This window comes from Miscanthus floridulus, chromosome 1 (genome assembly GCF_019320115.1).
Source record: "Miscanthus floridulus cultivar M001 chromosome 1, ASM1932011v1, whole genome shotgun sequence".
NCBI lineage: Eukaryota > Viridiplantae > Streptophyta > Magnoliopsida > Poales > Poaceae > Miscanthus > Miscanthus floridulus.
The window spans coordinates 31202521-31226123 of NC_089580.1; the positions used below are offsets into that span (position 1 = coordinate 31202521).

At 43.1% G+C, this 23603-nt stretch overlaps 2 protein-coding genes across 2 annotated transcripts; one reads left to right on the forward strand and one right to left on the reverse strand.

Moving 5' to 3' along the window:
- Positions 1-630: 630 nt before the first annotated feature.
- LOC136477557 (transcription factor JUNGBRUNNEN 1-like) lies at positions 631-2625 on the forward strand. The gene is made up of 3 exons (XM_066475762.1): positions 631-1013; positions 1249-1568; positions 1827-2625. The coding sequence occupies exons 1-3, from the start codon at positions 764-766 to the stop codon at positions 2358-2360; spliced, it is 1104 nt and encodes a 367-aa protein (XP_066331859.1). The 5' UTR covers positions 631-763; the 3' UTR covers positions 2361-2625.
- Positions 2626-3848: 1223 nt separating this feature from the next.
- On the reverse strand, positions 3849-6612 carry LOC136477565 (protein JASON-like). The gene is made up of 7 exons (XM_066475773.1): positions 6381-6612; positions 6178-6244; positions 5941-6029; positions 5193-5407; positions 4396-5026; positions 4230-4312; positions 3849-4132 (listed from the first exon to the last, which is right to left on the reverse strand). Exons 1-7 carry the CDS (start codon positions 6495-6497, stop codon positions 4033-4035), a joined length of 1302 nt encoding a protein of 433 aa, XP_066331870.1. The 5' UTR covers positions 6498-6612; the 3' UTR covers positions 3849-4032.
- Between the last annotated feature and the right edge of the window lie 16991 nt (positions 6613-23603).

Below are 23603 nucleotides of genomic sequence, written 5' to 3' on the forward strand. Positions count from 1 at the left end.
CAATGACTTGCAGCAATGTTGTCCTGATGTTTCTTTGTCCACATGTCAGTCTTGCAGCTTGTGATCAGATTCAGTTCAGTTTTAACTCGTTAAACTGAATAAAAACGGTACGGACCATCCTTAACATTATATCGGTACACTAATCTCTCATGTTCAGCCTAACTTTGTACAGGACTAAAACACAAAGTCCCTTTGCGTTGTAATCTGTAAAACATTCATTAATTCGTTTTGCTTTCAAGAGGGGACCGAGTCAAAGTATGAGATCAGCCCATTTGATTTCTCAGCAAACCTTACACCCAGTGCTTGCATTGCATGGCTGCCCTTCCCAGGCGCCAAGTTGCACGTAGCTTTCGCACACAATGACACAAAACCAGAACCAGCATTCCATCTGCTCAGAAGGGGAAGAAACAAACCACAACCAACCTGTGCAAAGTAACAGAGACTATAGTAACAAAGTGTCAGAGCCTCTGAAGATATATTCGTCAAGATGGTAAGTAGTACAATTCAAACATAGTGACTTGGACCAAATAAATGACGCTCGCTCCTTTTAAGACCATGTCAACACCCTTTATATAAATACGGAGTATAAGACATGGGAGGAGCATGAGCAAGAGCAACTACTGACTCAGTGACTCCTCCTTATCTCCTTGAGTGGCCATCTAGAAAACCGCTAGCTGCATCAAGAAACATACATATATACAAGCATATATATCGGACATAGATACTCCTGGTGGAAAATATATTATACGTAGAAAGATTGATCATGGTTGCCAAGGAGTTTGGAAGAGAAGTAATAAGCATGGACAAGGTGAAGAGAGACGGAGAGGCGCTCATCGCCGCCGGAGCCGGAGACGAAGAGGAACATGACGTGGTGCTCCCGGGGTTCCGGTTCCACCCGACCGACGAGGAGCTCGTCACGTTCTACCTCCGCCGGAAGGTGGCGAGGAAGCCGCTCAGCATGGAGATCATCAAGGAGATGGACATCTACAAGCATGATCCATGGGACCTCCCTAGTAAGTGTTCTTGATTGCTCATGCATATATACATGCAAAATTTCATCTTTTTATTTTTTTATGTGAAGTCCAATTTAGATTCTTAGCACGCGATCCATCATATATCTCATACCGTAAATTAAATGATTAAGGAACCGGAGAGTAAATTGTACGGAGTATTGATGCATGTGTATGTAGAAATTAAACTGAGAGTGCTTTGTAAATGAACTGATCATTAATACGGAGTATTATGCAGAGGCGAGCACGGTTGGTGGAGAGAAGGAATGGTACTTCTTCTGCCTGAGAGGAAGGAAGTACCGGAACAGCATCAGGCCCAACAGGGTCACCGGCTCCGGCTTCTGGAAGGCCACCGGCATCGACCGGCCGATCTACCCTGCCGCCGCCGCTGGTAGTGCCGCCACCGCAAACCCCGGCGAGTCCATCGGGCTCAAGAAATCCCTCGTGTACTACCGCGGCAGCGCCGGCAAGGGCACCAAGACCGACTGGATGATGCACGAGTTCCGCCTCCCGCCGGCCGCCGCCGCCACCGACGCCTCCCCGAGCATGCAAGAAGCTGTAAGTGAAATCCATTCCACGGCTCCACTCTCATGTCATGTATACTCCATTTCCACCAATTCAATTCACACGGCATTTCCAATATGAATGCATCAATTGCAATTCCACCGAGACTGTGTTGATTTCCATGCGTCACGCGTGTGTGAAATCATATATAAGTCACGGTGCACTCCCACAAACAGATTATTATTCCGAAGCACGTACGTGAAAAAACGCAGCACTGTCAATTCTGACATGATCTGGTGTCTGAAAACGCAGGAGGTGTGGACCATCTGCAGGATCTTCAAGAGGAACATCGCCTACAAGAGGCAGCCGCAGCAGCAGCCGGCGTGGAGGCAGCAGGCGGGTAGCAACGCTCCGCCGCCGATACTGGCGGAGTCCAGCTCCAACACGGGGAGCTTCGAGTCCGACGGCGGCGGGGACGAGTACATGAACTGCCTGCCGGTGCCAGACACCGCTCCGGGCCTGCACCGGCAGCATCGGATTGGCAGCATGCTGAACGGAGGAGGTGTCAGTGTCACTGGCAGCAGCAGCTTCTTCAGGGAGGGCGTGCACACCCAGCAATTCCAGGGGCAGTGGCTGAACCGCTTCCCTGCGCCAGCAGCAATAGAGCAGAAACCGCAGCTCCTCGATTCGTCGGCGATGACCATTGCGTTCCATCAGAGCGATCAGAGCGTCGCCGCCACCGCCGTGACGAATGATCAGTGCTACAAGGACGGGTATTGGGACGAGATTGCAAGGTTCATGGAGGTCAATGATCCAACAGTACTTCACGACTGTAGATACGCTTGATCAATAGGAAGTTCAGAGCTCAGAGTTCAGAATTTCAGAGTAGAGAGACCCAGGTACCAAGGGTGCATGAGAGACTGGCATGCAGGGCCTGCTCCTCCATGAGGCCACTAGTCAGTTAGATTTTGCCCGGCAATGTGCCCAAAACTCCCCACCCTTTTGTGTTCATTTTCCTGATCGGGTGTATTCAGGACGTGTTGTGACCAATGTATGATTTGTGTGTGCACTGGCTACAGATTAGTACCAAAATAAACATATGTTTCAGCCACGAATCATGACTTTGACACATATTGAGCTCTCTGTGAAACCTTCTTTGTCACTAACGCAGCAAAGCAAGCAATAAGTGACAGTTTGTGACTTGGCTACGATTTTGGGCAAGCAATTGAAAGGCTACAGCTCAACCATTTTGCTCGTAAAAGTAGCACACCTGTATTATTATTTTCATATACTCCTAGTCACTTTCAGATATAAGTGAGCTGAAGATACAGACAACCTAGACATCCATGTTGTCACTCCTAGATTGATCTCATGCCCACAAGTTACTCAAAGCTGCGCACGTGATGCATCAGCAATCGACCATTCATGCTTGCGTCCACAGTTTAGATATTCTGATGAGATACAGGTTTGTCATTTGCGGACAAATAAAACACCTGTGATTTGGATGGCATAAACAAAGGAGGAATCAGTTTCACCATTTCTTGTGCTGACCACCTACTTTGACTCTTGCACCCAAGCCAATGAATTGGTCCAAGCTGATTCAAATATTTCTTAACCACTTGAAGCATGAAAGCGGACACAAATTTACTTTTTTTTCATCCATCTCATCTGAACAAGTGAATACCTAGCTTACGTCACTAGCATGAATGGGTGTAGACACCATTCTGGAGGCTGAAGTGGTATCCTAGGCAACAAAACAACCGTCTTTGAATTCAACAGACAGTACCAGCAATAACGCAAGCAGGAGACATTGAGCCAATTGAAGCATTTTGCCCATGGCAAATAACCATCAGGAGAGACTATAGTATTAATGTGTTCTTATCAATGTGTTTGGATAATCGAGAAGACATACAACCTGATTTCTTTTTAGTAAATCATACAACCTGATTTTACGGCCTCTCTGACCAAAGAAGCCAGATATTTTTGGTTTAGTGTTCAGAATACAAAGATAATAAAATGACCAAGGTAGAGGTGTTAGACTAGAACTACATAATCAATCCCAAGACTAGGCAAAAAGGTATATTTTCAAGTGTAAAGGTGACAATCAAGAAACAATATTTTCCGCCAGACAGAGTTCACAAGAATTTGTTTGCAACTTGTCAAGGTAAACTGGAAATATGTGCTCATTTCCAGTATGTGGGCTAAGGTGCTGTGGGGGACAACTAGAATTGTAGAATGAAGCGTGCCTTTCAGTCAGGAACCCAATAAATAACAGATACCAGTGCAAGCAAAACTGAACAATAGAAGCTACCAACAATATTTGTGAACCGCAGCAGCAACAATATTAATGTTATTATATCTTAAACAATTGAGTTACGCACAAACTGAAACATCACATCCGGATGCTACCTACTAAAGGACAGAGGGAAATAGGGCTGTGCAAATGCCATCAATCAGGAGGGTGATAGCAGAAAACCATTATACTGAAAGCTTCTGTGACTCATGGCAAGAAAAATTGTCATGCATAAGCAGTAGCATATAGACGATTAGATTCAGCCGTATCACTCTCCTCGCCTTCCACTCCCAAAAACTGAGATGTCTTTCCACTTGAACAGTTCCTGTTACAGCAGTTGGCGAAAAAAGTTATGACATTAGAGCTATACATAATTTGGTGATAATAAAATATAATGTAAAGTTCAAAAAAAACCTACAGACCTTTCAGAGAGCAACTTCTCTTCAGATAAAGCCTTCTCAAGCCTCTCCTCAAATGATGTTACATGCCAACTCACCTTCTGATCCTGCCCATATGATAAATTATTTTAGGTAAGTCCAATTTGCTTGAATGTAAATAGAAAGCAAGAGAAATAGAGGCAGACTTTACTTCTTTATACTTGTTTGTTGAATTGGGAATGCCATTTCCGTCCCACCATTTAGAGGTAAAATTTTCTGGATCTTTATCTTTCCAGTGTGCTGCAACCATTCCAATAATAGGCCTATCATCATCTGAACTCTTAGCTGAATGAGATCCATCTCCTGTCACAACCTCATCTCTGAATACTTTCTTACGATTTGGAGGCTTCAACCATTGGGCTAAGCTTGGCAGCTCCACTTCTGAAGTGTTGCTCTTCAATAGCTTCTTTCTGTTGGCATGAATAGTTGCCTCAGTTTTTGGGGACTTCTCCATAGATGTTGTCTTCATGCTCTCAGTTATCTTATTAGAAGATGATACAGAACCCTCGGAGCTCTGGAAAAGAGAACATTCATCAGACATTGAAATTTCCATAGAGACCACATGGTCACTCTTTGCACACTTTGGATCCTCTAATTTTTCAGGGTGAATGAAATCTTCTTTTGAAACCCCACATTCTTCAAAATTCTCAGCAAGATCCAGAGCTTGTTGTTGTTTTTCACCCTGCACACAAGCCTCAGTATTGTTCTCATTTGTCGACTCTTCCACATTATTTGCAAGGGAAGTAGCGGAAGTCTGCAACTCAACATTTGTTTTTGAAGAACTGCAATGATGACGCACAGACACCCAAAATGTTAAACTAGTTTAGGTACTACTTACTACAATAGAGAAACTGAGTTGGAGAGTAGCGTAGCATCTTCAGAAGCAGGAATGGTAAGTTTACTTCAGCCATCCTACTAGTAGTAGGAAAAGGAACAAAATTTGCATACCTCATTGCATCTGGTACAGTGGAGCTCTGATGAGACCTTGAAGGAGTTTCACAGTTCTCAACCTTCGTCACTTCCATGATATGTAGATCATCAGACATAACAGGAAGACATCCTGAATGTGTTTCCTTCTGATGAACTGAATCTGCATCTTTGACCGCTCTTTGGATGTCATTTGTAGTTTGCAGCAATGCACCACAGCTTTTTTGGATATTTGCCTGTTATCATGGAGATAAATCAGTCTGCAGCACCCAAGACCATGTGGTGTATGCTATGAGCTAACAAATAGAACTCACTGTTATGCTGCTACTATTGCTTAACTAGACTGCACATAACAATATATATGAGAAAATGACATGGTTATCGTTGACTTCGAGAAACAGCTAGATTAAAAAAAAAACAGAAACGCATTGTGTATATAACACCAACTGGCTGCTGCATTGTCTCTTCATCAGCATGGCAGAATATAAATTAGCAGTCCGTGTAACACCACAAGCATTCCATGTGTGTAAACACTTTGAAGGAACATGTCACATATAATGAGGAATTGAAGCAACAAACGGAAGTTAACAGGACCCATAGTTAACCAAGGATTCTCTACTGCACATGCTGGTCTTAGTCAAGTAAACTCAGCTGAACTGAAACCATGAGATAGCAGCATCGATAACTAAGCGCATTGAGAAATGAACGACAATGACAAACGATAAAGGGGGTAAATCAGCGTCGATCCAGATTTTCAGAATGGCCGTACCTGGGGCTCAAGCTCCTGATCCATCCCCTTCCTCTCACCACTCTGCTCCGCCCACGAGCTCGCCGTCTGCGTCACCCTCGATCCCTCATCTGAACCAAAACAATACAAGCCAGCAACACCAATAAATAAACAAATAAATAATAAAAACACAAACAATCGCCGCCATTTGAACTCAACGATGAGCAAAGGACAGTACGGAACGACAGATAACAGATTGAAAAAAAATATATCGGCCACCTTCTCGCTGGAACACGGCGGAGAGCGCGTTCCTCGACGGCGGCCTAGTCCTCCTGCCCGCGCCATCCTGACGAACAGCCACACAATCCGGCAGCGTTAACCAACCGCGGCTCACATTCCACCCCACTGACACACAAATCCGGACCTCGTCCACGGCGACGAAGGCGCGGTAGATTCCGCGAGCACGGCGCAAGTAGACCAACCTGGTGGCTCGTCGTCGTCGCGGGGCCCAGGGACGGATGCGCGAGCTGGCCGCCGGCGCCCTTCGCCTCGCCGTCGCCGCCGGACGCTCGGAAGCAGCCGAAGAGGCACCCCATCATCCCCCGCTCCTCCTCCTCCGCCGCCGGCGCCGCGCGGCCTGGATTGCGCCCGCTTCGAGGAGGAGGAGCTGAGCCGCGCCTCGTGGCAGCAGGAGAGAGGAGGTTTTAGGGGGAGGAGGAAGCAGGTGGGAGGGGTTTGAAATTTAAAATGGAGGGGAGAAACGGGGGCGGAGGCGGAGGCCGAGGGAAGGAGAGTGAAGAGAAAAGGCAGCCAGGCAGGACGTAGTCAGCGGAGTCGGGGTGGTAGGACGGCCCGACCCGAGTACACTGTACACCGGGCCCATGTCGCTGCGCTCTCTGCCTGCGCCGCACGCGTGACTTTTTTAAAAAAATGGAAATTTGAAAATTCATTTTTATTAATTCAGTGGGAAGGCTGGGGCCTGGACGCCTGGGTGGGGCCCCTGGGGTCTATTGGCTATTTTGACTTTCATTTCCGTCCATTGGAAGGGAAAAATTTTAGGAGGCCATAAAATGGTGCTGCTGGAAATGGAGTAATGTAGCAGTGTGTTAATGCTGGTGGAAATGCTGATCGAATATTTTTCTTCAAATCTTCATTTTTGGCAAGATATCTTCTGCTCGGGATGGAATTTCACAGGGAAGTGTTAAATCGCATTGATTCACAGAATTTTTCTAGCTAACAGCATCTCCAAAAGTCTCTTTATAACCTTTCTACTTGGTAGGAATATATATATTTTTATAATAAAATACCCTTTAACAATTTTCTTTAATTATACCTCCAAATATAGCCATCCTAGCTAAAGATAAAGAGCGGAGTTGACTCCCTAGATTACGTATGAGATATAGAGATGTTGTTGAAGAATAAAAAGATATAGAGATTATTTTTTATTAAAAAATAGGTCTCTTAAAGAGTGAGTAGCGACTTGGATGCTCTAAGCTGCCAGGTAATCCAATATGGACGAGACAGAACCATGGTGATGGGCGTTTTTTTCATGCTTTGGGCCTGTTTAGTTCGGTACATGGCCTGAGGACGCTCGGACAGACGCAGTCAAAATCAGAAAAAAAAATTGTACTCCCTCCATACTAAAAAATAAAGTCGTTTTGGACAGCGACACGATCTCCAAAACATAACTTTGACTACTTATTTTTATAAAGATATTTATCAAAAAATGATATATGTAATTTTTTATAAAACTATTTTTCAAGACAAATCTATACATATGGTTTTCATATTTTCAAACTAAACAACTTAAAAATTATTCATGATTTATATTTTCAATGTTTGATCTAAGCTTTATCCAAAATGATTTTATTTTTTTAGTATGGAAAGAGTACGTGACACCGTCGCATACAAACGTCTGTGCGACACCGCCTATCGCGTGATACGCCGCCTTGTTCGTCTGAAACTGCTCGGCTCGCCTTGCTGCAGGTGGGACCAGTGTGGAGCACGCAGTGGATGTCGCACGGGTGTTTCTGTACGACACCGTCGTATAGAAATTTTTCCCGTCAAAATCGATGGCCTAGGAGCTACTGGCCGCAAAGCTACCAGTCACTCAGCCAAGCAGGCCTTTTCTGCATGTTGAGCTTCAGTATTTGCATTGCACAGCCTAGCATAAAATGGGCCCTGATATCAGAGTATCAGACCATATCACACTCAGTCCTCACAAATGGCATTATCAATCGGAGGACGGTGAAACCATATGAACAGAAAAGGCAATTATCTACGGAAGGGCTAATGCCAGCAAGATGAAAGAACTAAGAACATCAGACAATTTCTTCATTATTGCCACCACCCCCAGACAATAACTTTTTTCCTTTTAGAACATGTAGACAATGATGAACAGTGTCATCCTATGACCATCCCAACACACATCAGTGTTCACAAACAGTAATGGAAGTATACTACAAACTGAATATAAATTTACTATGGAAAAGGAGGCCCTTGGCGTGTAAAGAGAGTCGAGTGTTAGAGTCCGCTCAACCAGAAACCCATTTGTTTCCTCGTCATTTCGAGCTCTTAGTGGGTTGTATTTGCAATGTGATATATGGTTGTTGACACAAAAATGTGATATATAAGGTCATCATTTCGGGCTGCGGGAGTGATGAGGCCGAGCGGCTGGGCCAACAGGCCAAAAGGGGAGAGAGAGAGAGCTTTCTTTCTTTCTTTCTTTTTAATTTTTCAAACCAGTTTTCAAATATAAGTTTAACTCAATTTGAAGTTTGATTTCAAATCACACAATACAAAAAAAAAATACCATGCAGCAGCCTGAATGCACATACATGTATGTAGACCTTATATTTGATTTTAATTTTAACAAAGTTTTTATTTTTCTAAATTTGCATGCTCACAAAATGCATAATTAAATTATTTTCTCCTATTTTAAAATCATACAAATTTTAGAGTGTTACACTAAATCATACCACTCTGAATATGGACGTTTGTACGAAAATGTCTGCCCTTTTGGTTTTAAACCAAACCAATTTTTCATCATTTCGGTTATTCTGAGCAACAATTCATCCGCACTTGAGTTTGAATTTCTTGACAATTGCTGACCCATCGCAAATTAAAATTCTGAGTGCCTTGATATCCTGGATTTTGAATTATATTGGGAGTATTATAATCTGAACCATAATGATATCCTTGTGGAATATCTATCTATCGAGCTCCTTGATGATTTAATGATTGAAATCTCTGATTAAAAATATTAGGATCTGTATTTCTACGAAACCTTTGAACAGATGGTGCTACTTTTTGAGCCGAAGGTGGTACTTGGCCTGATGTACCAAAATTAACCATCTGATTCTGAACTTGCCCTATCGGCTGTTGCGCATGCTGCACTGATAATCCAGGATTATATTGCATTTGATTAGTAGTAGCACCCTGAATTTGCTCAGATGAATTCTGAATTGTCTGGGTATTATTATTCTTAGCTAGTGCTACTTCTTGATGGCTAGTACTGGCTTGATTAGTCCCTTGAGTCGATGGACGTGAAATATTGTAATAAGCCAGTCCAACCTGATCAAGTGAAAATCCATAAAACACCTCTTTCATGGTATTGTGGCATGCATTCAAGAAAGTTGTATTATGATTCAGCATTGCATCATGAACAGATTTATTGACAACTTCTACAAAGAAACGTCTATCATCAACTTCGTCTGTATCTGACTGTCCATGCATCAAAACTCTCGGCAGTGTATATTTCTGAATAACTTTATTGTCACGTGTTTTGATGTATGACAACAAACACTTGTTCTGAAATTTCTCTATAGCCTTACCAATGACATCTTTATTCTCATCAAGTAAGTCTTCATAAGGTACCATAAGAATGTCCTTGTTGTTGTGAACCGCCATGACGATTGTTGTTCCACCGGGCGTGCCAAAAAATGTGTTGACATGAAAATGTGGCGATGTGATCAACACACAGCAAGCTAGAAGATCTAAGTGGAACGAGACCAGAGATCTGCTTGGCTTCAACACAGAACCAGCCGATTCTAAAAATCTAACGACGTGCCAGTCAATTTAACCTGCAATTGATAAGGAGAGAAAATCTTATCAGTAATTTAAGGTGAAACATGTCGGTGTTGTACCAAACAGTTCCAAATATATGGCTAGATAGCCGATTCAATGAGGCTATCGACTAAATAGTCAATATCTAGTGTATCCATGAAATGGAGATATTTAAATCAGGGATTATCGACTAATATTAAACGATAATGATACAAATCAAAATAACCGACGCTCTTGGAACATCAGAAAGCATCATCGGCTAAGTGGAACATGGTCGATATAAATCATTGAGCCGATAAGTTTGATAAAAAAAAGTATAACATGCGAACAAATCGACTGTCTAATATAAATGAATCTACAAACAATTTTGAGTCTAATCTATTATCATGAACAGTGAGGTTCGATCGGATCGATGCAGCTATGATAATGATAATAAACTAAAGCCAAAGAATTTATAAAACCATCTATATATTGACAGATTCATGAAAACATGCTATATGCGTGAGAGTATAGACAAAACGACTAAAATAGTCGATGCAGTCATAGCAAACAAACAAGGTACATATCTTAATCATTAACAAAACCACTAATCGATAATTTCTGATCTAAAGTCTTACCAGTGAGGTTCGACCGGATCGATACTGTAACAGAACCGACCAATTATATGAAATTAAGTAAGAAAATCATCCGCCAGAGCAAACGATTTAGCGAACTTAAGCCCGTATAACCCGGTAGTCCATGAAATTACGAAGGATTTCAAACCAACTTTCATTCCAGCCAAGATCATAATAAGTTTAGCGGTCACCATCATATATTACATAAAAATTTGCATCTCAGATACATCAGAGTTTAAACATAGTTATTACAAAACAAGTTCAAATAAAAGTAGCAGAAGCTATTTGTTCAAACCACACACACTCACACGGAGTTCAAATATAGTGCCAGTGAATGATCATCTCCAACAAAAGCATCAGACGAGATGTAAGGAATGACTATGCCCATGGTCCTAAGCATCACCCATCGCAGGATAAAGGCAGTTGATACAGTAGCCGTAATACATCTGCCCATCTACAACAAGTGGGAATAAAACCCTGAGTACGAGAAGGTACTCAGCTAGACTTACCCGTCATAACCGAAAATAAGTGACACCAAGGATTATGAAGGCTTTATAGTAGGGTAGATGACTCATTTGCAAAGAAAGCATTTTTAGCATTTCAAGAACTTTTCTAAAAACATTATTGCCAAGTTAATTAATTATAACTTGTCGACTAGATTTGCACCTATACTAGAGCAAACATGTGATTAAGCAGATAATGATAACCAATAATCATTAAACAACTTCCATAATGTCATATTCATTATAACTATCCAAGTGTTCCATCAACATTACTACGATAAAGTCACTCAAGTCAAGTGCTCACTATCCAGGAGCGATGGCAATTCGAATCGATTCCTAACCAGCTGGTGATTTATTCCTTACATAAACCTCACTCACCCGCTAAAGTGAGATATTGATCACCGAGTCAACTATCCAGGAATCTCGAGTTTGCTAGGAACCACATGTACCCAGGGGCCGACCGACTGCACTTTGATCTTATCATCTCGCCCCCGTGCCTACCACACCTGCTCCGGCATAGTGCGCTGCGGGCAATCTACTCGGCCCGAATAATCTTCTAGCTTCGCAGTCGAAAGGTACTTTATCCGGCTAGCTAAATGTAAGGCATGCATTCAACATGACTCGAGGCCCAACAACGGTCGGTCCTTAATCGACACAGACGGAAAGCACTACAGTCCAAAACTCTGCAAGTCTCCGTCCGGTCTCAACTTCATTTAACACTTAGTTATACCATGACTTCATAGTCATCCAAGCAGATCCAGGTAACCACCTATAGCTCATAGGTGATAGGAAATCACCCGACTTCTGCTGGTCTAAGCCAGCTAAGCATTGACTCGACTACGGATACTAGGGTAACAAGGACATAGTATAACAAAGGTAGACAAGGTATAATATAGCAACGGTTGCAAACAACTCCTGAACGTAATGCATCAATTAAAGTAAAGCATTTAATTAATAATTGCAAACTAGGAGAAAATGCTCCGGGGCTTGCCTCTCTCGAAGGAGCTCGGGCGGTGATCGGGGCACTCCGGAAGTTCCTCAACGTCCTCCTCGTCGGCTTCGGGCACTTCCTGCGGCTACACCTTGAGCTGCTCCTTGGGCTCCTCGGGTATGACGACTGGGTTCTTAGTTTGCGATCCTGTATGATGCAATGTGCATAAGCGCTTATGCAATCGGTGCATCGAATGAGATGAATATAATGGATATGTTTAAATGCAAGGTAGTCAACATCATCTAATAACATATACTACAAGCACATGTCATCTACTGCATTCTCTTCTACTACTAATATGCTAAATCAACACATCTTATTAAATGCTTCAAAGATACACCAAAGCTTCACTAATTTCTTAATCACACATAAAGCAACACTTGATTAAACCCTAATTAATAATAGGTTTGAATAGCAACCTCTATTTTTATTGCTTAGAAAAATCTTAGAAAATTACCATAGCACATTACTACCCTAAGTAGTCTACTATCAGATTTTCATGGTATTTGAATGAGTGGATTAGCCTACACAAAAATAACAAGCTATGGCATGATTATGAACATGAAAATACTCTGTACTGTGGAAAGTGTCAAACAATAGAGTTAGCATTTTTCCTATGATCTTCATAGCATACAATCACTGTACAAAAATTATCACATGCATGTTTTATACAAAGTTTGCTCTCTAGCTAAAATAACAAAAATCAGCCATTAAAGGCACTTGAACTACACCTCATAATTTTTCTATAGTACATGCATGACACATATTTTCCCTAGGAAGTACATTACATAAGAAGATTAACAAACTTGGAATCATATTTTTTTGAAGCTTATAGGTTTTTCTACACATTTTTCAAGTTATCAGCAATATACATGATTAAATAAAGTTCTACAGAAAAGTATCTCAAAAATGACATGCAATAATTTTCCCAAGTAGATCTGGTGATAAGGAACCTAGAAAAAATTATTTCAATAGATTTGGAGAAATTTTGAGTATCCAAACAATTTCCAAATCATTTCTCTTTTCAAATAATAAAGAAAAACTGAAAATAAAACATCCTATTGCTACTGGGCCGGCCCGCGGGAATCAGCTGGCCCACGGCCACACTCGGCCTACGCGGCCCGAGCGAAGGGAAAGAGCGGCGGCCTGGCAGGGGCTTCGGCCCATGGCCTCTTGGCCCAGCTCAGCCGAGGCGAAGGGCGTTCACGCCGGCGCTGAGACGTCACAGCGGCGCAGCTCGGCCAGCGGGCCGGCGGCCATTGCCGACCGGGTCAGGGCAAGCGGGCTAGCACCTAAGGTTCGTGAGGAGCTGGCGAATGCGGGCAGGCAGCTAGGTAGGAAGGAGAAGGGGAGGAAGGGGGAGTTCCACGGCGGCCGAGCACGGTGGCGCCATGGCCAACGGCGGCGAGGCGTGAGAATGCGCTACCTGGGCTCAACAGACGGCACAATCGCGAGCACCAAGTGCCGAAGAGCGAGGCAGAGCTGCTGGCGCTTGATTGCTGGCCGAGGTGAAGGAGGGGCGGTGAATTCACCCGGCGGCTACGGTGGCGCTCGGTGGCGAGCTGGCTACGCGCGGGAGGAGAAGCGAGCACGGGAGAGCAAGAGAGCGGGCGGGATGGAGTGGAGAGGAGCGCAGCGTGGTCGGTAGGTGTAGGCGGGCACGTGGGAGTGGCCGTAGGCCGGCTGCGACGTGCGGCGGCATCGACGGCGCATGGCCGCCACGCGGCGGGCGTGTTCTGCCGTGGTCGGGACGCGGCGCGGGCGAACGGCGCGGCGCAGCGCGGTCAGCAGGCCAGACGCGCGCGGGGTTGGGCTAGGCCAAGGCGAGGCGCGCGGTGCTGCGGGAGGCTCGCTAGGCCGGCTTTGGCCATGGGCCGAGAAGCGGAGCGGCGGCCTGTTAAGCGAAAATGAAATTTTTTTCTTTTTATTTCTCAAATAAATAGAATTAAATTCCCATTTTTGAGCCATTTAAAAGCATTTTCACAAATTGGTGTAAAAATGAAATTTGTTCCATTTTTCAATATCTACAACTTTGATTTTATAACCAAAGTCCAATTCTTGATAGATTTTGAATTATAAAATTAAAGTCAATTTTAACTCAAAACCCTAATTTTGGAGAATTATTTTTAAAATAAAATTTGGCAATAATTTGAATACAAACTTTGCTCCAAAAATTATACTAAATAATTATAGATGATTTACAATCATAACCAAACAAGTTCTACTAACCTAGCAAGCATAATCAGGGCAAAACAACTCTAACAAGTGTATGCATCATTTACGTTTCACAAGCATGTTTCGTATGTTTCGAAGCAGTGCTTCAGTTATTATTTACATGATTAGGCATGTATGATTAGGATGCTTGATGATGCATGATATGCATGATTTGTAGTGCCTAAATGCTGGCATAACACCGGGGTGTTACAACCCTCCCCCCTTATAAAAATCTCGTCCCGAGATTTGGGTTACGAACCATTTGTTATAAAAATCTTCATAAGCTTTTTGTAGATACTCTCCCGTTTCCCAAGTTGCATCTCCCTCATCATGATGATCCCACTGTATCTTGTAGGTTTTTACCACACTATTCCGAGTAGCACGTTCTTTAGTGTCTAACACACGGACTGGTTGCTCATGATACACCAAATCTGATTTGAGTTGGATGCCTCGAGGTTCTATTCTTTTCTCCAGAACACGCAAACATTTCTTGAGATGTGATACATGGAAAACTGGGAAAACGGTACTCATTGTCTCAGGTAACTCTAACTTGTAGGCTACCGGACCTCTTTGTTCTAGGATCTTGTATGGTTCTACGAATCTCGTGGCAAGGTTTCTTCAGACTCCGAACCTTTTCTTCTTCATTGGCGTGACCTTCAGATAAACATAGTCACCAACTTCAAACACAAGGGGTCTCCTTCTTCTGTCTGCATAACTTTTCTGACGTGATTGGGCCGCCTTCATATTCTGCTGAATAATATGAACTTTCTTCTCGGCTTCTTCTACAAAGTCAATGCCATAATACCTTCTATCTCCAGGCTCGACCCAATTCAATGGTGTTCTGCATTTTCTACCATATAAAGCTTCGAAGGGAGCCATCTTGATGCTTTCTTGATAACTATTATTATAAGAAAACTCAGCTAATGATAACCATGACTCCCATGATCCCTTAGAAGACAATACACAGGCTCTTAACATATCCTCCAAAACAGCATTCACTCATTCAGTCTGACCATCTGTCTGAGGATGATAAGCGGTACTACGAATCAAACTAGTTCCTAAGCCTTTGTGTAAATATTCCCAAAAGTGAGTCGTGAACTGGGGCCCTCTATCAGATACTATGGTCTTTGGTATACCATGCAGCCTCACAATTTCTACGATATACTTCTTGACATATTGAGGTGGTCGATAAGTTGTCTTGACAGGTAGAAAATGAGCGATCTTAGTAAGACGATCCACAATCACCCAAATCGAATCATATCCTTTTTGAGTAGTGGGCAAACCCAAGATAAAATCCATACTGATATCGTCCCACTTCCAACTAGGGACTGATAAAGGTTGCAACATGCCGGCAGGTTTCATATGAATAGCTTTCACTCTACAACATGTGTCACATCTGGCAATATATGCTATAATTTCTTTCTTCATTTTGGTCCACCAATAACGAGACCTTAGTTCTTGATACATCTTACTACTTTCAGGATGGATAGATAGCTTAGAAAGGTGAGCTTCATCCATGAGTTTATTCCTAAGCTCTCGATCCTTGGGAACCACAAGACGGTCGTCAAACCACAACACGCCCTGTTCATCCACTTTAAAGTGCTGAGACGACTTTTCTTTTATTTTCTCTTTGATGTGGAATATTCTCTTGTCGGTTTTCTAGCCTTCTATTATCTTACTCTCCAAAGAGCAACTAATCTGAATACTATGTAACATAGCAGGATGCATCAGATCAAACCCATCTTCAAGTAATGGCTGCACATTCAAGTAATGTAACTTTCTGCTCGAAGCATCTGCCACTACATTGGCTTTTCCAGGATGATATTGCACATTCAAGTTGTAATCCTTGATCAATTCCAACCATCTACGCTGTCTCATGTTCAGCTCTGGTTGGGTAAAGATGTACTTAAGACTCTTGTGATCTGTGAAAATGTTGCACACATTACCAAGTAGATAATGTCTCCAAATTTTTAGGGCATGCACAACTGCAGCAAGTTCAAGATCATATGTTGGATAGTTGACCTCGTGCTTTCTCAATTGACATGAAGCATAAGCAATGACTCTCCTTTCTTGCATAAGAACATAGCCTAATCCAGTTTTTGATGCGTCGCAAAACACATCAAATGGTTTTTCAATGTCTGGTTGTGCTAGAACAGGAGCAGTGGTCAATAGTTTCCGCAAAGTGTGGAAAGCTGCTTCACACTCCTTTGTCCACACAAACTTGTGATCCTTCTGTAGCAGACTTGTCATTGGTTTGGCAATCTTTGAGAAGTCTGGTATAAAGCAACGGTAGTAACCCGCTAGTCCTAAGAAACTTCTAATCTCAGGAACTGTGGTCGGTGCTTTCCAATTCATAACCTCTTGCACCTTACTTGGATCGACTGAAACTCCCTTTTTTGACAGAATGTGACCAAGGAAATGAACTTTCTTCAACCAGAATTTGCATTTTCTAAACTTAGCATACAGTTGATGATCTCTAAGTCTGGTCAAGACAATTCTCAGATGCTCTTCATGATCCTTCTCGTTCTCAGAGTACACCAGAATGTCATCGATGAACACCACCACAAACTTATCCAATTCTAGCATAAAAACTGTATTCATCAAAAACATAAAGTATGCAGGGGCATTTGTCAAGCCAAAGGACATGACAAGATACTCATACAACCCGTATCTGGTGGAAAATGCAGTTTTCGGTATATCTTGTGGCCTAATCTTGATCTGATGATAACCGGATCTCAAATCTATTTTTGAGAACACCTTGACCTTGGCTAACTGGTCAAATAGAACATCAATATGCGGCAAGGGATACTTATTCTTTATGGTTACAGCATTGAGTGGCCTGTAATCTACGCACATTCTCAACGTGCCCTCTTTCTTCTTCTTCACAAACAAGGCGGGACATCCCCATTCAGACTTGCTTGGCCGAATAAACCCCTTTTTTAATAAATCTTCTAGTTGCTTCTTCAGCTCAGCTAACTCATCTGGAGGCATCCGATAGGGTCTCCTTGAAATCGGAGCTGTTCCGGGGATTAACTCAATTCCAAACTCAATCTCCCTATCCGGCGGAAGACCAGGTAGCTCATCCGGGAATACATCTAAAAATTCACACACTACCGGAATCTGATGAATAGGAATGACTGCCGTAGCACATGTCACACTTATAAGGTATGTTCTCCGAGGCAATGGTACTTGGAAAGTACCCTCACCCAGGGGATCCTTCAGGGTAAGTACTCGACTTCCAGTATCTATGACTGCTCCCCAATCCTTCATCCAATTCATCCCTATAATGACATCCAAAACTAGTCCAGGCATAACTATCAAGTTCACTCGGAACTTCCTGCTACCTAATTCAAGGGTTGCCCCTCGAACCATCCGGTTGGTCAAAACATCAGCCCCTGCTGAACTTATACGGTAACCATAACCCAATTCTATGCATAGTTGTTCATGTTTCCGTGCAAATGCTTGACTCATAATAGAATGCGATGATCCAGAATCAAATAGAACAACTGTAGGGTTTTCGTTGATAGGAAACTTACCAGCAGTGACGGGCTCTCCCTCAGGAATTTCATCCACAGTCGTACTATGCACCCTAGCATTATAAGTCTGCTTCTTCTTCTTAGGCGGATACGGACAAAACCTCGAGAAGTGGCCGGGTTGATCACAGTTATAGCAAGGTCCCCTCACTGTCCCAGCAGATCCCACAGCTCCCTTGGAACTGCCTTGTACCGCAGTTACGGCTGCCTTGTTGGGTTGTACTACCATCTTGTAAGGCTTCTGGGGTCCACGAAAATTCTGACTTGTCTGCTGAGGTGGCCTAAACCTCGTGCTAGGTGCCGATGGGCGATATGGAGGACGACTTCCTATAAGTGCTCTAGCTTGGGACGGACCACCTTTAAGGGCTCTCTTGTGTGTCTTGGCTGCGGTGCTAGTGTTGTTATTCTTCTTCTGCTTCAGACAGTCGCTGATGAAGTCATTAAATCTGATGCGGTTGTTGGTACCAACATGCTTCATCATTTTTGGATTGAGTCCCCTCTTGAAACTGGCTATTCTCTTAGCATCGGTGTCAACCATGTCGGGAGCATAGCGACATAAGTTGTTGAAGGCATGCAAATATTGCGTCACGGTCTTGGTGCCCTGATTTAACACCAAGAACTCTCCCAACTTCATCTCGGTCAGCCCGGGTGGAATATAAACTCCACGGAAGGCCTTAGCAAACTCTCTCCACGAAATCTGAGCATTTGGAGGGAAGGTGGTGTGATGGTGCTTCCACCACATTCCCGCTAGTCCTTGCAACTAAAGTGCAGCATACTCTGTTTTCAACACCTCAGTCATCCTCAACACACAGAATTTATCTTCCATAGTGTTGATCCATTCCACAGCATCGAGTGGCTCTGTTGCTTCCTTGAATACTAGCGGCCTGGTGTCCATAAAATCTTTGAAGCTGCTATATTGGTTCACCCCAAGGCCACCACCCTGATTATTACCGCGTTGAACGTTGTTGGCGATGGTACGCAGAAAATCCTCCATGTTCTTCTGGGATTGTTCCACGTTGCGCTGACTCCCGAGCAACTATGCGAGGAACATCTCGGGGGTAAACGGGGGAGGAGGTGGCAAATGCGGTTCATGGGGAGGCTCATTGTTGTTACCGTGGTTTCCACCACCACCACCGGTCCCCGCACCGTTAGCACCGGTCTCAGCGGCCTCATACGTGGTTCGGCGAGTGTTTGTCATCTGCATATTTTAGCAACAAGTAATGATTGAGTGAAGCTGTAATAATTGCGAGTGAAGGAAAAAATATGCCATACTGAATTTACTGGAGAGAATAAATTCATACAATAAAACAGAGGCACAACAATCGCATCCCAATTAAAACAACATCACTAAATCAAATTACTTCAACAGCAAACATCACGTCCATACAACCAAATTGCCAGCATACATACACTAGACTTTTATGCGTTCAGATATCGCATTCCTAATCAAGTTCCAACCACATGCCAAGTCTCATAAGTTCGAAGCAAAACACATTACGTTACATGCCAACAAAAGAAAGGTCATCACGACAGGACCTAGATACTAGCGCAAGGCAACTAGCCTACTCCTTGGGGCCATCATCGGGATCGGAGACGTCACCATCGCCCCCAGGTGAAACTACATGCTTGTCCTCATTGTCGTCGTCGATGTCCATGCCAGCGGCGTCTGGTGGAGCATATGGGCCAACCCCATTGTAGAGCATGTGAAACTCCTCGTGTAGGTTGCCGTTGTATTCCTCTAGCTCATCGACCCTCTACAGCAGAAGGTCCCTCTCGTCCCAGGCTTCATTACTTTCCTGAACCAACTGTCCAATCATGTGGTCTGCATTGTTGTTGGCTCGAGTCAACGTATACACCCGCTGCATAGCTCTATCACCTCTCTCAACCGCTTGGTCTCACTGTAAGTTCATATCAGCTAACTGCTCCTGCAAGCTAGCTATAGCATGTGCCTGTCTCTTCTTCTGCTTTCTCCCCTTGAGCTTATCCTGACCACGCAAGCCAGTCAAAGTCCAGTAGGTACTCTCGAGACCCTCATATGCTCTGATGGCGGCGAACATAGCACTCATAGAATGGTTGTCGCTAGCCTGTCCCTCAGCTAGACCTCTAACCAAGGCACTTCCCTAAGGCTGAACCCAAATGGCATCATGAGGATCATCCCTAGGAAAAGTGCCAGCTAGAGCTGCTGCAAGCTCACTGGGAAATCTGCTCATGATATCCCTGATGACACAAAAAGCTGCTCCCTCTACACCCTCAGCAGAAGTGCGACCCTCAAACTCCAAGTGCTAGCCATCCCAATCTGGAGCATCACCAAGAGCAGGAACCGTGATCTCTACCACTGCAAGTCCATCCTCTGCTAACTGGCTCTCATTCCAGGAGTACACCGGCTCTTGACCCTCTAGGTACCTCACATCATGGAGCACTCTCCAAAGCAAGGTCGGCATGCCAAACTCACTCAAGAAGGTGTCCGTGGTGCGGTGCTCCCTCAGGGCCAACGGACGTCGAGGTGCTCTTCCTCCGGTGGACTTACGGGCGGTCTGTTTTGTGCGGGCCATCTGTAGCAAAAGTTCTTTTATTACCCTGGGGAAAACATATTTTAGGTGATACAACTTTTATCATAATGAGATAATCAATTTATAAGGGGAGAAATGCATGACATGAATGAAATGCACAAGTAATATGATGTATGTACGTGCCGTATGTTCTCACAAACTTATGAAATGAATAATTTCTAACGACGAATTCGGTGGCATACAAACGATCTCTCAAATACGTAGCTAATACGTTCTACACGATAGCATTGTTATGTACCTGTAGAAGATTTATTTCAGCCCAATTCCTAATGAATGCATAAAAGCAGTAAATTTTATCTACACGCTCTACACGAATCCCTAGATACGTGTACAAAGGTAGTAACTACCTGAACCATTGTCCTATTGACGGCATCGCCTCAACAGATGGAATACCCACACATGAGATACCTTTGTAAAACATGCGTAGAACTTATAATTACTCCAGCATCATATAAGCATTCACCCTAGATCGACGATGTATCCGATCATGCTCTCACAACTCACACTTACCGAGGCGTAGAAGCAATTGATCCATACATTACCACTCAAACAAGTGGCACTCATACAATAGCACACCGTATGAGCGATGAAAGAGAAATATGATGTAAGAACCCTAAGTCAGTACTTAATTAAGCCACCTAAAGTCCTTAACTAGGCATAAAGGATATGACCACTGGCACACTTTATAGTTTGGAAATCACGTTTTTCAAATGCCTTTTTGTTTTAAATACACTTCTGAACAGTAACACGCTAAACCATGCTCTGATGCCAGCTGTAATAGAACCGACCAATTATACGAAATTAAGTAAGAAAATCATCCGCCAGAGCAGACGATTTAGCGAACTTAAGCCCGTATAACCCGGTAGTCTGTGAAATCACGAAGGATTTCAAACCAACTTCCATTCCAGCCAAGATCATAATAAGTTTAGCGGTCACCATCACATATTACATAAAAGTTTGCATCTCAGATACATCAGAGTTTAAACATAGTTATTACAAAACAAGTTCGAATAAAAGTAGCGGAAGCCATTTATTCAAACCACACACACTCACACGGAGTTCAAATATAGTGCCAGCGAATGGTCATCTCCAACAAAAGCATCAGACAAGACGTAAGGAATGACCATGCCCATGGTCCTAAGCATCACCCATCGTAGGATAAAGGCAGTTGATATAGTAGCCGTAATACATCTGCCCATCTGCAACAAGTGGGAATAAAACCCTAAGTACGAGAAGGTACTCAGCTAGACTTACCCGACATAACCGAAAATAAGTGACACTAAGGATTATGAAGGCTTTATAGTAGGGTAGCTGACTCATTTGCAAAGAAAGCATTTTTAGCATTTCAAGAACCTTTCTAAAAACATTATTGCCAAGTTAATTAATTATAACCTGTCGACTAGATTTGCACCTATACTAGAGCAAACATGTGATTAAGCAGATAATGATAACCAATGATCATTAAACAACTTCCATAATGTCATATTCATTATAACTATCCAAGTGTTCCATCAACATTACTATGATGAAGTCACTCAAGTCAAGTGCTCACTATCTAGGAGCGATGGCGATTCGAATCGATTCCTAACCAGCTGATGATTTATTCCTTACACAAACCTCACTCACCCGCTAAAGTGAGATTTTGATCACCGAGTCAACTATCCAGGAATCTTGAGTTTGCCAGGAACCACATGTACCCGGGGCCGACCGACTGCACTTTGGTCTTATCATCCGCCCCCGTGTCCTACCACACCTGCTCCAGCACAGTGCGCTGCGGGCAATCTACTCGGCCCGAATAATCTCCCAGCTTCACGGTCAGAAGGTACTTTATTCGGCTAGCTAAATGTAAGGCATGCGTTCAACATGACTCGAGGCCCAACAACGGTCGGTCCTTAATCGACACAGACGGAAAGCACTACAGTCCAAAACTCTGCAAGTCTCCGTCCGGTCTCAACTTCATTTAACACTTAGTTATACCATGACTTCATAGTCATCCAAGCAGATCCAGGTAACCACCTATAGCTCGTAGGTGACAGGAAATCACCCGACTTCTACCGGTCTAAGCCAGCTAAGCATTGACTCGACTGCGGATACTAGGGTAACAAGGACATAGTATAACAAAGGTAGACATGGTATAATGTAGCAACAGTTGCAAACAACTCCTGAATGTAATGCATCAATTAAAGTAAAGCATTTAATTAATAATTGCAAACCGGGAGAAAATGCTCCGGGGCTTGCCTCTCTCGAAGGAGCTCGGGCGGTGATCGGGGCACTCCGGAAGTTCCTCAATGTCCTCCTCGTCGGCTTCAGGCACTTCCTGCGGCTGCACCTCGAGCTGCTCCTTGGGCTCCTCGGGTATGACGACTGGGTTCTTAGTTTGCGATCCTGTATGATGCAATATGCATAAGCGCTTATGCAATCGGTGCATCGAATGAGATGAATATAATGGATATGTTTGAATGCAAGGTAGTCAACATCATCTAATAACATATACTACAAGCACATGTCATCTACTGCATTCTCTTCTACTACTAATATGCTAAATCAACACATCTTATTAAATGCTTCAAAGATACACCAAAGCTTCACTAATTTCTTAATCACACATAAAGCAACACTTGATTAAACCCTAATTAATAATAGGTTTGAATAGCAACCTCTATTTTTATTGCTTAGAAAAATCTTAGAAAATTACCATAGCACATTACTACCCTAAGTAGTCTACTATCAGATTTTCATGGTATTTGAATGAGTGGATTAGCCTACACAAAAATAACAAGCTATGGCATGATTATGAACATGAAAATACTCTGTACTGTGGAAAGTGTCAAACAACAGAGTTAGTATTTTTCCTATGATCTTCATAGCATACAATCACTGTACAAAAATTATCACATGCATGTTTTATACAAAGTTTGCTCTCTAGCTAAAATAACAAAAATCAGCCATTAAAGGCACTTGAACTACACCTCATAATTTTTCTACAGTACATGCATGACACATATTTTTCCTAGGAAGTACATTACATAAAAAGATTAACAAACTTAGAATCATATTCTTTTGAAGCTTATAGGTTTTTCTACACATTTTTCAAGTTATCAGCAATATACATGATTAAATAAAGTTCTACAGAAAAGTATCTCAAAAATGACATGTAATAATTTTCCCAAGTAGATCTAGTGATAAGGAACCTAGAAAAATTTATTTCAATAGAT

Excerpts from the sequence above, each read along its gene's own strand:
- LOC136477557 (XM_066475762.1), top strand. The coding sequence starts at position 764 with ATGGTTGCCAAGGAGTTTGGAAGAGAAGTAATAAGCATGGACAAGGTG. Across the intron at positions 1,014-1,248 it reads TGATCCATGGGACCTCCCTA|AGGCGAGCACGGTTGGTGGA; the intron begins GTAAGTGTTCTT and ends AGTATTATGCAG. Across the intron at positions 1,569-1,826 it reads CCCCGAGCATGCAAGAAGCT|GAGGTGTGGACCATCTGCAG; the intron begins GTAAGTGAAATC and ends CTGAAAACGCAG.
- LOC136477565 (XM_066475773.1), bottom strand. The coding sequence starts at position 6,497 with ATGATGGGGTGCCTCTTCGGCTGCTTCCGAGCGTCCGGCGGCGACGGC. Across the intron at positions 5,408-5,940 it reads ATCAGGAGCTTGAGCCCCAG|GCAAATATCCAAAAAAGCTG; the intron begins GTACGGCCATTC and ends CCATGATAACAG. Across the intron at positions 4,313-4,395 it reads CAACAAACAAGTATAAAGAA|GATCAGAAGGTGAGTTGGCA; the intron begins GTAAAGTCTGCC and ends TCATATGGGCAG.